Below are 16,787 nucleotides of genomic sequence, written 5' to 3' on the forward strand. Positions count from 1 at the left end.
GGGACCAGTCTGGTAAACCTTCGTTGCAATCCCTCTATGGCACGTATATCTTTCCTGAGGTAAGGCGACCAAAACTGTACAAAATACTCCAGGTGCGGTCTCACCAAGGCTCTATACAATTGCAGCAAGACTCCTTTACTCAAATCCTCTTGCAATAAAGGCCAACATACCATTTGCCTTCCTAATTGCTTGCTGGACCTGCATGTTAGCTTTCAGTGACTTATGAACAAAGACACCCAGGTCCCTCTGGACATCAATACGTCCCAATCTCCCATCATTTAAGAAATACTCTGCATTTCTGTTTCTCCTACCCAAGTGGATAACTTCACATTTTTCCACATTATATTTCCATCTACCATGTTCTTGCCCACTCACTTAGCCTGTCTAAATCCTCTTAAAACCTCTTTACATCCCCCTCACAACTCCCACTCCCACCTTGTTTGTATCATCAGCAAACTTGCAAATATTACATTTGGTCCCCACATCCAAATCATCGATATAGATTGTGAACAGCTGGGGCCCAAGCACTGATCCTTGCCCCACTAGTCACAGCCTGCCATTCTGAGAATGACCCATTTATTCCTAATCTCTGTTTTCTGTCTATCAGCCAATTCTCAATCCATGCCAGTATATTACTAACCTCCTGTGTGGGACCTTATCAAAAGCCTTCTGAAAATGCAAATACATCACATCCACTGGTTCTCCTTTGTCTATGCTACAAGAAACATCCTTAAAAAAACAGGTTTGTCAAACATGATTTCCCTTTCATATATCCATGTTGACTCTGCCCAATCCTACCATTATTTTCTAAGTATCCAGTTATCACATCCTTTATAATAGATCCTAGCATTTTATCTATTACTGATGTCAGGCTAGCAGATCTGTAGTTCCCAGTTTTCTTTCTTTCTCCTTTCTTAAATAGTGGGGGTTACATAACAATGATGCTGATAACAGAAGCCCCACAATTGGAGTAGATATAATAGATGCCTGTGTAGTCAAACCATTAAACAGTGTGCTGAAAACCGAGTGCAGATTGCAAGCTCAGTGTAGAGATTCAAGTTTGGTGAGTGGGGATTTTATGTGTTGTTATCTTTATAAAAGTCTGGTCAGCAGTTAGCCTTTAACTGGGATTTCCCCTCTAAATAAAATAGGATTAAGAAAATAAAGTACGGTTAAGAAAGTAAAGCAAGTTTCTTACAGTCTTAGGCAGGGATTAACCAGCTCTCCTGCAGAGTAGCTGATTAGTTAAGTAGCTGACCAGTCAAATCTGGTTGCTACAGTTTCAGCTTCAAAAGGTATAAATGCAGAGGTCTGGGCGCAGCCTGCAAAAGGTCTGCAAGCTGAGTGTGGAGATTTGAGTTTGGTGAGTGGCGAGTTCAGTGATGGAGAGGAAGAGCTCCATTTTTCTACCTTTTTTTAACCCTTCAGTATTTGGTTCTTGCTTCAGTGCAGTGGAAGGAACTGTTCGGTGAGTACCTGGTAAGCTATTCTACTTATAATAAATAGTCTGTAAAGTTAAGGTATGGCATGGCACCTCTGCTGAGTGGAATGTACAGCCTGTGGCATGTGGGAAGTTATGGATGCACCATGTGTCCTAGACAAACACATATGCAGGAAGTGTCACCTGCTGCAAAAGTTTGAGCTCTGGGTTTCGGAACGCGAGCGGCAGCTGGAGTCGCTGTAGTGCATCCGCCAGGCAGAGGACAATGTGGATAACACGTTTAAGGAGGTGGTCACACCACAGGTTAAGAGCATGCAGGCAGATGGGGAATGGGTGACCGCCAGGCAGTCGAAGAATATCAGGCAGGTAGTGCAGGAGTCCCCTGATATGATCTCACTCGCTAATTGGTTTTCCATTTTGGATACTGCTGAGGGTGATGGTTCCTCAGAGGAGTACAGTCAGAGCCAAGCTTGTAGTACCACAGGTGGCTCGGCTGCACAGTAGGGGAGGAAGAAGAATGGAAAAGCAGTAGTGATAGGGGACTTAGTAGTTAGGGGAACAGAAAGGCGTTTCAGCAGCAGTAAACGTGACTCCAGGATGGTGTGTTGCCTCCCTGCTGCCAGGGTCAAGGATGTCACGGAGAGGCCTCAGGACATCCTTCTGGGGGAGGGTGAACAGCCAGAGGTCATGGTCCACATTGGCAACAATGACATAGGTATGAAGAGGAATGAGGTCCTGAAAGCAGATTTTAGGGAGCTAGGAAGATTAAAAAGCAGGACCTCAAAAGCAGTAATCTCAGGATTTTTCCCAGTCCCACATGCAAGTAAGCATAGGAATAGGAGAATTGAGCGATTGAACACTTGGCTGGAGAACTGGTGTAGGAGGGAGGGAATCAGATTTCTGAGACATTGGGACCAGTTCTGGAGCAGGTGGGACCTGTACAAGATGGATGGGTTGCATCTTAGCAGGACTGGGACGAATATCCTCGCAGGGAGATTTGCTAGTGCTTTGGGGAGGGTTGAAACAAAATTGTCAGGGGGATGGGAACCTGAGAAGGAGCTCAGATTGGAAGGAAGCAAAATTGGTAACTGGTCAGGGGTATGGAAAACAGGAGCAAGTATTAGAGAGGAATACCAAGGTGCACAGAATACTGGGGGAAGATAGATAGCATGAGAATATGGAATAGTAAGTTATTGGGTGGGGTCAGAATAAGGCAGAAACAAATAAAGTCTGAATCAGGGTTAATGTGCATGTATGTGAATGCACGGAGTGTGATTAATAAGACTGGTGAGGTATAGGTGCAGATTGCCTTGTGGAAATATGATGTTGCAGCTATAACAGAGACCTGGTTCAAAGAAGGGCAGGACTGGGTGTTACATATTCCTGGATACAAGGTGTTCAGGAAAGATAGGAAAGGAAACAAAAGGGGAGGGGTGGCAGTATTGATTAAGGAGATCATTGCAGTGCTGGAGGAAAAGGATGTCGCAGAGGGGTCGAGAACAGAAACAATTTGGCTAGAGCTAAGGAACAAAAAAGGTGCAGTTACATTGCTCAGTGTTGTCTATAGGCCACCAGGTAGTGAAAAGGACGTGGAGGAACAAATTTGCAAGGAAATTACAAAATGGTGCAAAAATTATAGGGTAGTCATAATGGGGACTTTAATTATCCAAACATAGACTGGGATAACAGTAGTGTAAAGGGAAGTGAGGGCAAGAGTTCTGAGAGTGTGTTCAGGAAAATTTCTACAACAGTATGTTGCAAGTCCAACAAGAAAGGAGACACAGCTAGACCTGGTTCTTGGGAAAGAGGTGGGCCAAGTGGATCAAGGATCAGTAGGAGAGCATTTAGGGAATAGTGATCATTGTATCATAAGGTTTAGGCTGACTATGGAAAAGGACAAAGAGCAATTCAGAGTAAGAATAATTAACTGGGGTAAAGCCAACTTAAATGGGGTAAGAATGGAGCTGGGGCGAATAAACTGGAGTCAAAAGGTGGAAAGAAAACCGGTAGATGAACAATGCGCTACTTCCAAAGAAGAGATAGTTCAGGCACAGTGAAGGTACTTTTCCCTTTCAAGGGAAAAGTAAGGCAAACAAATCCAGAGCTCCCTGGATGACAAAAGAGGTAGAGATTAAGAGATTAAGGTAAAGAAGAAAAAGTGTGCTTATGACAGGTGCCAGGTAGAAAATACTATTGAGAACCAGGCTGAATATAGAAGGCCCAGAGGGGAAGTGAAAAAGCAAATAAGAGAAGTAAAGAGAGAGCATGAAAAGAGACTGGCAGCTAGCATTAAAGGAAATCCCAAAGTTTTCTACCAGCATATAAATAGTAAAAGGGTGGTAAAAGGAGGAGTGGGACCAAAAAGGGAATTTACACATGGAGACAGAGGGCAAAGCTGAGGTATTAAATTAATACTTTGCATCTGGCTTTATCAAGGAAGAAGAGGCAACCCAGGTTGAAACAGGAGGTAAGTCAGCCACTAGAGGGGTTTAAAATTTATAAAGAGGAAATATTAGATAGGCTATCTGTACTTAAAGTGGATAAAACACTAGGACCAGATGAGATCCATCCAAGGATACTGAGGGAAGTGAGGGTGGAAATCGCAGAGGCGTGGCCATAATTTTTCAGTCTTCCTTAGACTCAGGGGTGGTGCCAGAGGACTAGAGAATTGCAAATGTTACACCCTTGTTCAAAAAAAGGGTGCAAAGATATGCCCAGCAACTACAGGCCAGTCAGTTTAACTTCAGTGGTGGGAAAACTTCTAGAAAAAATATTCAGGACAAAATCAATAGTCACATGGACAAATGCAAATTAATTAAGGAAAGCCAGCATGGACTTCTTAAGGGAAAATCATGTTTAACTAACTTGCTGGAGTTTTTTGAGGAGGTAACAGAGAAGGTTGATGAGGGCAACACTGTTGATGTGGCGTACATGGACTTTCAAAAGGCATTTGATACAGTGCCACACAACAGACTTGTGGGCAAACTTGCAGCTCATGGAATAAAAGGGACAGTAGCAACATGGATACGACATTGGCTTCGTGACAGGAAATAAAGAGTAGTAGTTAATGGATGTTTTTCAGGCTGGAGAAAGGTTGTAATGGAATTCCCCAGGGGGCAGTGTTGGAACCCTTGCTTTTCCTGATATGTATTAATGACCTAGACTTCAGTGTACAGGGTACAATTTCAAAGTTTGCAGGTGATATGAAACTTGGAAGCATTGTGAACTGTGAGGAGGATAGTGTAGAACTTCAAAAGGACAGAGACAAGTTGGTGGAATGGGCAGACAGGTGACAGATGAAGTTCAATGCAGAGAAATGTGAAGTGATTCATTTTGGTAGGAAGAACATGGAGAGACAATATAGAATAAAGAGTACAATTCTAAAGGGGTGCAGGAGCAGAGAGATCTGGGTTTATATGTGCATAAGTCACTGAAGGTGGCAGGACAGGTTGAGAGAGTGGTTAATAAAGCATACAGTCTCCTGGGCTTTATTAATGGGGGGATAGAGTACAAGAGCAAGGAAGTTATGTTGAATGTGTATTAGACACTAGCTCGTCGTCAGCTGGAGTATTGCATTTAGTTCTTAGCACTGCACTTTAGGAAAGACGTGAGGGCATTGGAGAGAGTACAGAAAGGATTCATGAGAATTGTTCCAGGGATGAGGGATTTCAGTTATTAAGATAGATTGGAGAAGTTAGGACTGTTTTCCTTGAAGACAAAGTTGAGAGGTGATTTGATAGGTATTCAAAATCATGAGGGGTCTGGACAGAATCGATAGAGAGAAACTGTTCCCACTCGTGAAAGGATCGAGAACAAGAGGGCACAGATTTAAAGTATTTGGTAAGAGAAGAAAAAGTGACATGAGGAAAAACTTTTTCACACAGTAAGTGGTTAAGGTCTGGAATGCGCTGCCTGAGAGCGTGGCGGAGGCAAGTTCAATTGAAAAGGAAGAATGTGCAGGGTTACGGGGAGAAGGCAGGGAAATGGAACTGAGGGAACTGCTCTTTCAGAGAGCCAGTGTGAACATGATGGGCTGAATGGCCTCCTTCTGCGATTAGCAAATACTCTCTCAAAACAAAAGTAAATTACTGCAAATACTGGAAATCTGAAATAAAAATAGAAAACGCTGGAAATACTCAGCAGGTCAGGCAGCATCTGTGGAGACAGAAACAAAGTCAATGGCTGGGATTTGACACCGCACAAGCAGATGGCAATGGAGGCGGGGGGCATAAAATTGTGTAGGATGACATTAGGTCAGCCCCCTGATGTCATCACACCGAGCCCGAATTTTACGAGTGGCGGACTAAAATCCGCGTGGGCAACACCGCTCCCATTTTCAAAATGAGCAATTTCCAGGCATTTAAGCTCATTAATGAGGCAATTGATCATGATTTAACAGGCCCCTCCAGAGTTAACAGCAAGCACACGTGAGACAAGGGGCATCCTAGCCTCAGCAGCTGTTGAAGAGCGGCAACGGGATGACAGCTCTTGCCATTGCTGCACTCGGTAGCTGTGGAGTAAGCCTTTTTTATTCCGTTGGTTGAAAGGAGCTAGGCAGCCATTGCTTTGGGGTCGAGGCCCCCTTCATGAGATCATGCTTCTGGCAGGAGGCTCACTAATGAGATGCTGGTGTGGGGGGAGGATTGGGCAGCGTTGCAGCAGCTCCTGGCATGGTGTGCCAGTCAGACTGGCAGTGCTGAACTGCCATAGGCATTGTACATCCCAGAGGAGGGTCCTCCAGTGAGGAGAAGAGCCCGAGAGTGGGGCAGGTCCGGTCACATGGATCAAGAAAGCAGAGGGGTCACTGGCAGCTCGATGCTGGAGGAGTCACTGGCAGCTGGATGCTGGCAGACCAGAGTCTTCAGAGGATAGTTGCTGGGAAGAATGGTACAGCAATGGACATCTGCATCAGGGCTCGGACGCTGGCTGCCTTTTAACCATGGCACCAGCACTTCCTCCTGCATCAGGGGACAATGCCTGAAAGTCTTCCTCCAGACGCTGAGTGACCGCCCACCCTGCCTCTTGGCCATTCACTGGCCGCCTGACATAAGATTCCAATGGGAACGGGAGTCAGGGCGCGAGGGCCTTCACCTCCCACTTCTGGTTCCGCCTTCCCTATCCTGCTGGGTCCCGTGAAATCCCGGCCACTGTCTTAAGTTGATGACCTGTGTCAGAACTGGAAAAAGTGAGAGATGTAACAGGTTCTCGGCAAGTTAAGAGTTAGGAAAATTGGGGAGGGAAGGAAAGAACAAAAGGAAAGGTCTGTGATAGAGAGAAAATACTATCTCACTGTCTCAGCTTACACACAAATAATGACAACTTCAGCAAGTTACTGGTAGACTGGCTGAATCTGCGTAATAGTTCAGAATAAGTAAGCAATTAAGAAGAGAGAAAGAGAGAAAAATACTACAGTTTGTAATAAAAACAAGAAATGCTGGAAATACTCAGCAAGTCTGGCAGCATCTGTGGAGAGAGAAGCAGAGTGAACATTACAGGTCAGTGACCCTTCAGAACTGGCAAATATTAGAAATGTGAAAGGTTTTAAGCAAGTAAAATGGGGGTGGGGCAAGAGATAACAAAGGAGAAGGTGTAGAGTACAAACTACAGTTTGTAAGTTAGTTAAAGGAAAAACATAGGGCCCGATTTTGTTCCCCCCCCCCCCAGGCATTGGATTCCATGGTGGGGGGCCTGAAAATGGCTCCGGATGAGGCCTGCCATGGACCTTGACGCCATGAGTGTCCATCCCAATTTAAATATATTTAAATAAATTTACCTTCGATCTTGAGGGCCCGCCACGATCTTCGGCGTGGCGACCAGCACTGCCACACCTTCTAATCCCCTGCCCGAGAAATGCAGCACCACACTGGTGGGGAGGGGGGAGAAGCTAAGATTTACAGTGCGGCGGGGGGTGGGGGTGGGAGGGTGTCAAATAAACATAATGGGTGTAGGGGATGGTGGGTAGGGTTGCTCTTTAAACTTTGTGCAGTTTGGTGGTGGTTGGTCGGGGGGGGGCGGAAGTCTGATGTAAAAGGTAAGTGTTTTTGGGGGGGTAACGGGCAAATAGTTACTGTAATTGTTATTGAGGGGGTTGGAAAGGGGCATTATAAATTCATTCATTTAATTTTGGGAGGTTACTTCTTTAAAAATGTGTGTGCCAGCAGGCTGGCTGCCCTTTAAAAATGGCGCCACACCTGCACACAGGCAACTGACATCATTGCCGGCAACAGACAGCCTGTCCCCTCCACGTGATTTGGGAGGGGAGGGGGGGTGGCGGGCTGCCCCAGTCATTTAAATGAGCCGCTGTGTGGGAGATTACGGCGGCTCTTTGGCATGTTTTTTGAGCTCACAGCAGCGCTTAAAATCCAGCCTATAAGGTGGGATAATTGTAAGATGTTGTTTTTTTCTGATGTGAGCAATAATTCTGCATTTTATTGTTCTTTTCCTCCTTCATTTAAATGTATTTTCCCTTTATTTATTTTTCAGATAATTATGGTTTTTCCTATGTTCCCTTTGTAAGGATTCCAACCTTACTGACCAAGAAGGTAGGCAAGAAACATGCTCCTGGCCTTCCACCAATGCTGCTTCATAGCCAATCCTTGAGAGGCTTTTGAAAATTGCCGGTAATGTCTAGCTGTCAGATTTTCTTGCTTCCCGTGGGAGAAATGATGTGGCCCCTCTGCAGCATCTCCTTAAGCCAGCTGACTGAGATTGTGAATAACTTTGTACAAAACTTCAAGTGCAAACTCCACAGCACATCAGGGCAATAATGTACTTTTGGTTACTAAAATATTTCTAGATTATCTATTCTCCCCTATTTTATGCCTGTGAATTAAAAAAAAACAAAAATCTTTTTTTTAAAGTATTTCAACAACTGCCAGCTTTGTCAAGTTCTTCACACATTCCATGTCATAAAATGTTTACACGAGGAATAATAAATATGTCAGTGAATGCTGTCAAAAACATTGACATCAGTAAAACTAAAGCTGCTAACCCCCAAAAAGAGACATGGGGATCACAGTGCATGTTAACCCTCGCCCATTCATTGCGTTGCAGGCAGCAAGGTTCCAGCCTCCTGCTGTTTTAAATAATTGTTGCGTGCAGCCAGCACTACCTGCATTGTTCATTGGCTCCACACATTAGTAGGGGCCCTGATATCGCGGGCAGCTAGCAATACTTAAAGGCAGCCTATAACTCTTAAAGGGCTGATGCATTGTGCCTGAAGGACACCGTGGGAGTTTTTTGAAAAGTGAATCTGGGCTGTGATCCTTTGAGGAACAGCTGAATATGCAAGAGAACAAGCATTAAGGTTTTCTGAAAATGCATTGGAGATCTTTGTGCCAGACGTTGAAAGAAGGCGAGACATCCTGTATCCACAGACGGGTGATGCAGGAGGCCCTCAAGACCTGCTCAGGAGTTAGTGGGAAGCAACAGCATTGTAGGTCAATGTCAGGAGTGTTGCTTCAAGAACATGAATGCAATGCATGAAGAAGTTTAACAATCAGATAAGAGTTGTCAAGGTGAATAAGTTAATATTCAAATGGCATAGCCTAGCCTCAACTACTGCTAAATCCACTAACATTATTCACCTACCAACAATCTCTATCAATCAGTACTCAACCCTTCAATTTATAAGCTTTACCTTACCCTCACACACTTAATACTGTTTCAAGCTTGCACCCACATCACACAGCTTTCACACACTTGTAGCTATTCAATCATGCAAACCATGTCAACCAAACACATTGCAAGACATTCACTGACACACTTCCCTCTTTCTTGCTGCAGAAGGTCGTGCATGCATGAGGCAACTGGGAAGAAGTGAAAGAGAATAAGCATGCCTGCATGCTTTAACCCCCATGGAGAAGGTAGTGCTGGTCACCATGTGAAGGTGCATCACTAAGGCAAAAACCACTGGCAGTGCTGGAGGGATCGAGTATGAAGGTCTCTGCATATCGTACCCTCCTTTTTGCTTCCCACTTCTCTCTCATCCCACAATCTCTTCCAATTCACAAACTGCAGATGGTGTAAGCACACACTTCTTCCTTTTTCCTCTCCCCTAACTATAACCCAACCCTTGTCCCTTTTTCATTTTAGAAACCCAAGAACTTGAATCTTCCCTGTCAAAGGAGGAACAGGATGAAGACATTGAAGATGAAAAGACACTGTTACTCAATTTCACACTTGCAGCCACCAGCTCAGAGATTGACACCTCATGCATTTCAGAGGCTAGGATAGAGGAGATATCTGCAAGCAGTGAGATATCGGGCACAAGTGCACAGGAACCAGGTTAGAGGGAATGGATAACGCAAGTACCAGCTCGCCGGACGGCAAGGTCACACTCTAGTTCTGCTGCAGAGCAGTCAGATAATGACACTGATGGGCCAGGCTGCTGGGTGTACATAGCCAAATGCTTGGTCCACAGTCAGAACACTATATTAAAGAGCATGGAGTAGTCCAGCACCAACCTGGAACAGGGCTTTGCACAGAGTTTGGAGCCCAACTTTTCCAACATGGAACAGATGGTCACCTCCACCAGCACACTTGTGGAATTAATCATGCTGCAGCATCTGATGGCTGATGTCACAGCCTGCATTGCAGCATGACTACTGTCTTGCAAGTTCAGACTGCTGCTTTCATGGCTTGGGATACCAGTGTTCAGAGAGACTTCCAGGGCATCACAGCTGTCCAGCAATCTGTTCTACAACAGATCGATAGGATTGCTAAGACACCCGGGAGAGCAACAGTGGCTCCACGGAACACAAACCTGCTGTCCTCTCTCAGGAAGACAGTATTTCTGCTTCCACCCCTGCTACTCTGCCAGTGTCCTTGCTGTTGCTTGTCAGCCAACCTTTCATAGACTGTTTTGTCTTTGTCTGTGATCAAGCAGTCTGTTTTGTCCTGGATCATGTTGAGCTTCTTAATTGATGTTACAGATGAACCTATCCAGACAGGTAGAGTTGTATTCTATCACATTCCTGACTTGTCCCAAAAAATGGGAGCAACGGGGTCCAGTTTAGTTCCCATTGACTTTCCAAATCTTTTTCACATGCCTGACTGACTGAAATTACTGTTACACTTTAGAAAGCAAAGAAAGTACACAGATACAAACTAGGTATATAAAATGAAAACTCTTCTTTTCTCCCATATTTCTAGCAGAAAAGCACTCTTATCTCTGAATTAGAAAGTTGTGGATTCAATTCACTCCAGATACTTGAAAAGTCCATCCGCGACCTTAAACGTTCACTCCCTCCACATCAACACATGGTGGCTGCAGTGTGTACCATCTACAAGATGCACTGCAGCAACTTGACAAGGCTTCTTCAACAGCACCACGAACCCATGAATTCTACCACCTTGAAGAACAAGGACAGCAGGCACATGGGAACACCATCAAGTTCCCCTCCAAGTCACACACCATCCTGACTTGGGAATATATCATCATTCCTTCAGCGTCAAAAGTATCAAAATCCTGGAATTCTTTACTATCACTACTATGCAGTACCTTCACCAGATAGACTGCAGCCATTCAAGAAGGTGGCTCAAGGGCAATTAGGTTTGGCCAATAAATGCTGTTCTTGCCAGCAATGCCCATGTTCCATGAATGAATAAAAGAAACAAAGCTAGACTGATATTTCAGTACAATATTCAATATGTGCTCCATTAGCAGTGGTTTAGTTTTTCAGATGCGATATTAAACAAAGGCCCCATCTGCCCTCTCATGTGGACATAAAAGATCCCAAAGCACTATTTGAAAAAGAGAGGGAAGTTCTCCCGATGTCCTGTTTAACATTTATTCCTCAACCGACATCACTAAAACAGGTTATTTACCTCACTGTGGGACCTTGCTGTGTGCAAATTGACTATTGTATTTATCTATATTACTACATTCCAAAAGTACTTCACTGATTGCGAATGGTTTTGAGATGCCCTGAGGATGTGAAAGGCACTATATAAATGCAAAATCTTTCTTCCTTGGTATATATTTCACAAAATAAATTTCAACATTCATAAATTTAATTTTGAAATCCTTGACCTTCTGTTGAAATCACCTCACCTCATGCTTAAAATATTCAATATTTTACAGACTTACATATAACAAGATCACAGTCGACTATTCAGAGACTCTGGAGAGCTCTGTAATGACTTAGATATATTAGTTTCCTTTAATACCTGTACTATATGACTTTGAAGCTGATCTGTAATTTAGCAGATTTAATGCAAGACCAGCTATTAAAAGTTTAAAGAAATCACACTAAATGTCTGTTGTCTAGCCTCAACAATTTCCAAGCGAGTCCCAGGGGCCTACTTACTTAAGGTGCTAGAAAACTACAGTTGAACTGTGAGTCATGCAAATCTGTACAATACAGTTCAGACATGCTTTTCTACATTTTACACCCTTTTAATAATTTTCTTAAAACATTCACACATTGTAAGAAAACCAAAATGTTATTTTCCATTATCCAATTAAATCAATATCAAGAACCTTTTATTATTAATACAACAGGATCCTGTATTTCTGAACTAGCACTAAATAGAGATGATGGCCTTGAATTTTCTCTGTAAGCAACCCAAGTAGTTAGATGGGATCACACCGATCGGTGTTCTCAGATGCTAATTCCACTGGAGTTGACAGGGTCGATGAGAAGGTACCTAATTTTCATGGGGCAGGTGGGCACAAGTGCCACTATGGGCACTTAGCTGCATGTAGGCTGAATATGTGCTTGCCACCAGTGGGGGAGGGCAAGCCATTTGTAAGGAGACCAATCTGTTTTTTTTTTAAATGTCCCCTTTCTTCAGTGGTCGAGGCTGCATCCCAGTGGGGCCCACATTCACCCAACTAGTTGCCTCAACTCACTTGGCGTACCGGCTTTCACAGATCCCGACTGAGTCAAACTCCCCTTATAAGAAGTCCTAGCTCTGGCTTCTTCCTCTGACAACATTTGTCTTGAAAGAAACAGGTGGAGGTTCTGGCTCTTTCAGTGCAAATCGGAAACTCAGAGAATGCAGAGACTCAGAGAAATCCCTGAGGAAGTTAGTATCCGATCATACCTAAAAGGCACCATTGCGAAAGGATAAATTTATCTTATAAAACTGAAAGCTGGAAAAGCCCATCATATGCTTTTACTTAAAGCTTATTAGAGAAAAATATTAAGGCTTTGAAACCATGCTGTGCAATAAAGACATCAAACCAGCAGGCGAGATTCAGGTGAACGCGACAGGAAGGTGTAAGCGGGATCCCGTGCTGGTAGTGCGGCAGGGTTGGGTCGGGAGGTGGTGTGTGAGGCAATTGTGGGAAGCCCAAGGATTCCTTGTAGGGCCAAGAGGAGCAAAGATGTTTTATAGTTCACTCTAAATCTCCAGTCATATTGATCATGTCTACTTTCTCCTACAGTGACTGTTGATTTCCTTTGAATCCTCCAAATGTCCTGAATACTTCCCATAATTTTATGCATATTTATATCTATTGAATTTTTCAAATAGTGATGTCTGACCCCCACCCCCCCCCAAGTACTTCAGTCCTTTACCTAAGCAGCAAGCCTAAGCATTCTACTTTTGTACACTATGACTTCATTACTTCTGAATTACCTCAATTGAATGCATATTCTGGCAAGTGGCAAAAAAGATTCCAGCAAATCCAGTACAGATGATCTGAGAATAACCAAATTGATAATAAAGCAGAATCTGAGCATTATTCTGTGATTGTGGTCATCAGTCTGTAGAGCTCTACCAGGCCACAAGCATGAGCTCCCCACCAGGTTCCTCCATGTAGCCTAAAGGGCTGGAAAATGACATCATTGATATTGATGACTGCCAAAGACTCGTTATAAAAGGCAGCAGTCCATTTAATGAAGAGAGGCTCAAAGCCAAAATGCTGCAGGGTTCAAAATAAGTAACTCCGCTCCTAACTATTCTCTGCAGGTATTCTCCACATTTAAGTGAATTGTGCCAGCAGAAAGGCCAAGCACTGCCAAATCCTAAACATACTACAAAATGACCTGCCGTCGCATGTTGAAAAGCTTTTATTTGGTGGAACCTATCTAGTTAGGAGGAATCAGTTTAGGTCATGGCTTCTTTAATATGGCTGTCAGCAGCTTCGGCAAGATTTTACAATTTATATCTTTAAGGGAAACTAGGGAGCGATTGGAACTCCCTCGAGCACCTCTAGGCACTTTGACGTTATAATACTGCAGTCAACAGCAAACACATACTTCTCTTGCCGATTACTATACTTTGAAATATAAACTACCTGACTTTACCTTGTTCTGGTGGCAGCGATGCCTTGCTGTTTCATGGGTGTCGGGAGCTGTCGCAGATTGAAGTGAGAGTGCATCAGGAGGTGCGCATAATGCCACTCTCCTGAAACTGGCACAGCAACCTGAAAGCACCTTCTTTGTTGTTTGGCAATTAGCTGAGGCTATGGACACATTCACCACCCCCCTCCCAAATACTGTGCCAGTCCAAGAATAGGCTGAGGTTGTGCACAGAATTTCACATTTCGCCCCCTGTGCTCCCGACCATTTCAATCCTTCCCAACTCCTACTTTCGGGCCACTGTCAGCATCGCAGCAGATCAAAATCTAATGTTGAATCTCTGTCGAGCTGCCTGGGGATGCCCAGCAGTCATCCGCAACTCACTTGGGAGTGAACCCCAAGGCCCAATATCGGGTTGGCTTCCTACTCATTCCAGGGCAGGGATCATTTCTTGTGGCCCGTTCACATCGGCATGAACCAATTTCTATAAAATCTTGTTCATTCAGCATCAACTGTAGTAGAAAGCAATGGGGTAACTTGATTTTATGCAATTCGTGTAAAATGGGTAACACTGAATCTGCAGTTTATTTTACATCTCTCCCAAGTTTCAAACCAATGGAAATAAAAATCAGCAAAGATGTGATACGGGCTGCCAATTCACTATCATCCATTTTACACCATCACACAAAGTCAAAATCTACCTCAATGAATCTCGTTTCTCTTATTCCAAGCATTATAAAATAAAATTACAAGCTGCAGTCCATTCAGAAGTTGTTTAATCTGCTGCCCCAAGCTGTCTTCTAATCTGCATTTAGAGATACACCACACAACTACCTACATGGATATACAGTTCATTATTAGTTTTAGTAAAAATGTGTCAGACAGAGTAGCCCATGTTGGTTGCTGCATATGAATGCTTATTTCGCAAATGAACAGTTCAGATTTGGGCCAACAAATTAAGATGTTTAGAAATTTGTGTAACCAACTGAGATGTTTCCAATATGAGGGACAAAAAAGTAACCTTTTTAATTTAGTTTGAACCCAACAATTCCTCTTTCTAATTTTAAAAAAAGCAGTACTGGTACACATCTACTGTCATATGCGGAGAACTGATGGTTAGCTAGTCACACGTGATTCACTTTCTTGATTTGCAGGTCGATAATTTAACATTGTATTAATTTGAATCAATTAGCAGCAAGATTCTTTGACATTCGATGCCTCAGTTACAGTAAAATACATCACAGAGGTTTCAATATGCCATTGTAAATTATAATGTCATTTCTGACACATAAATGTATGATTTTTTTTTGTTGCTTTTTAGTTCCTATACCTTGAGCTGATCTATTAGCCTCAGCTTTACAGTGCAATAACTCCTCTTTCTGCCCAGCTCATACATATGCAACTTCTCAAAGCAAGCTCAGACCATCATTTTCATATTCAGCTTCTACCAACTACCAAATCAAGCCCAATAAGGAAATGTTAAATCAGCGCACCATCTACTGTAATTTAGGGTACTTATAATATTCTCTCTGTTACACAAGGTAAGTGGGAATGTCAGACAGCATTCTCCATCAAAGAGAATTTATAATGCACACATAATGCACATGGATAATCTTCGGAATATAGCCAGGTTTTCTACTTGATTTACATGGCGTGGCTGAGAAAGTACTGTATCATGCAGGAAATATTCAAGTATGACTTTGGCCACTTCTGACTAAAAAACAATTAAAGCTTAGCTTAATTAAAACAACCATTCCAATTAAAATACCCATCTCTGGTGAATAATATTTGAGCAACCGGATCATAAAAACTCCTGTTCCCAGTCATATCCTTGTATGTAATTTTAGGAGGTGTGTTTTTTTACTATTAATAATTCTAAATCAGAATAGTTACCTTTGACAAAATTCCAAGGAACAATGGGCAAAGATTTCCTCTGTACACTAAATGTAGCAAACCTGTTCTTCATAAAAGTAGTTACAATTTGGCAATACCTAAGCATATGGCAGAAATCTTTCCCGTGTGTCAAATGTTTTGTAATATATGGAACAGCAAATTCATAAACTCAAAGTTCAAAGTAAAAACTGCACCGTATGTCTGTTAAATGCTTAATATGTTGACATATTTATACCTACCTACAGTGTCACAGGGCTCATCTTTCTGTACACAGAAATCCTTCCTAAAAAAGGAAAAAGTTAAAAAAAATATATTTTTGAAGAGTTATCAAGGAAAAGATTCAAAGATTCTAGATTCTAGTTATTACAATCCAACACAATATCATTTACCCACCATTGTAACAGTAACCAAGTCCTCATCAAGGAAGCCATAGTTCAATCCATATTAGTGACACATTAAATAAATTCAGTTGAAACATAGGAAAGAATGTAGGCCAATCAACACCGCAAGAGTGTTCTGTCATTGTTAGGTCATGATTGATCTGTACCTTAATTGTATTTACCTATCCTTTTTCCATATCCCTTGATACCCTTACTTAGCAAAAATCTATTGAGCTCAGTCATGAAAATTTCAATTGACCAGCATCCACAGCATTTTAGGGAGCGAGAATTCCAGATTCCCGCTTCCCTTTGTGTGAAGAAATGAACCTCAATTTCAATCATAATTGGCCTAGCTCTAATTTGAAGATTATACCCTCTTGTACTGGAACCCCCAATAGAGGAAACTGAAAATAATTGAGACTGGTTATGAAAGGTTAGACCACAGTCATTGAAGAAACCAGTGTACGCATTTTGAGACCTCCAAAAATAGCTACCATTTTGCAAGAGCAAAATTTTTCTTACAGCACCACAGAAGTTTAAAGCACAGAAAGAGGCCATTTAGCCCAATATGGCTATTGCCAGTTCTTTGCGAGAGCAATCACACTACAGTGCTCGCTCCCAAGTCCTGTATCTTCCTCTGTTTCAAAGGTTTATCCACTTTTCCCTATAAAGGTACATTGTTCTCTCCCTCAACCACTCTCTGCACCAAAGTATTCCATGTTTTAATAACTCTCTAAGTAGAGATCTCTCTCAACCCCTCTCCCTTCTCTCCAACACCTCTCTCCTAATGTCAACAATTCCCAAAACAGAGTAAATACTCTT

General features: G+C 42.8%; 1 protein-coding gene across 1 annotated transcript in view; it reads right to left on the bottom strand.

The window, feature by feature from the left end:
• The window catches only part of LOC137369250 (A disintegrin and metalloproteinase with thrombospondin motifs 19-like), a 593,631-nt gene that overhangs the window by 503,285 nt on the left and 73,559 nt on the right, over positions 1-16,787 (bottom strand). The window contains exon 7 of the mRNA XM_068030172.1: positions 15,825-15,868. Within this exon, the coding sequence (XP_067886273.1) occupies positions 15,825-15,868 (44 nt within the window). The remainder of the gene's footprint in view (positions 1-15,824; positions 15,869-16,787) is intronic.

The sequence above is a fragment of the Heterodontus francisci genome, chromosome 4 (genome assembly GCF_036365525.1).
Source record: "Heterodontus francisci isolate sHetFra1 chromosome 4, sHetFra1.hap1, whole genome shotgun sequence".
NCBI lineage: Eukaryota > Metazoa > Chordata > Chondrichthyes > Heterodontiformes > Heterodontidae > Heterodontus > Heterodontus francisci.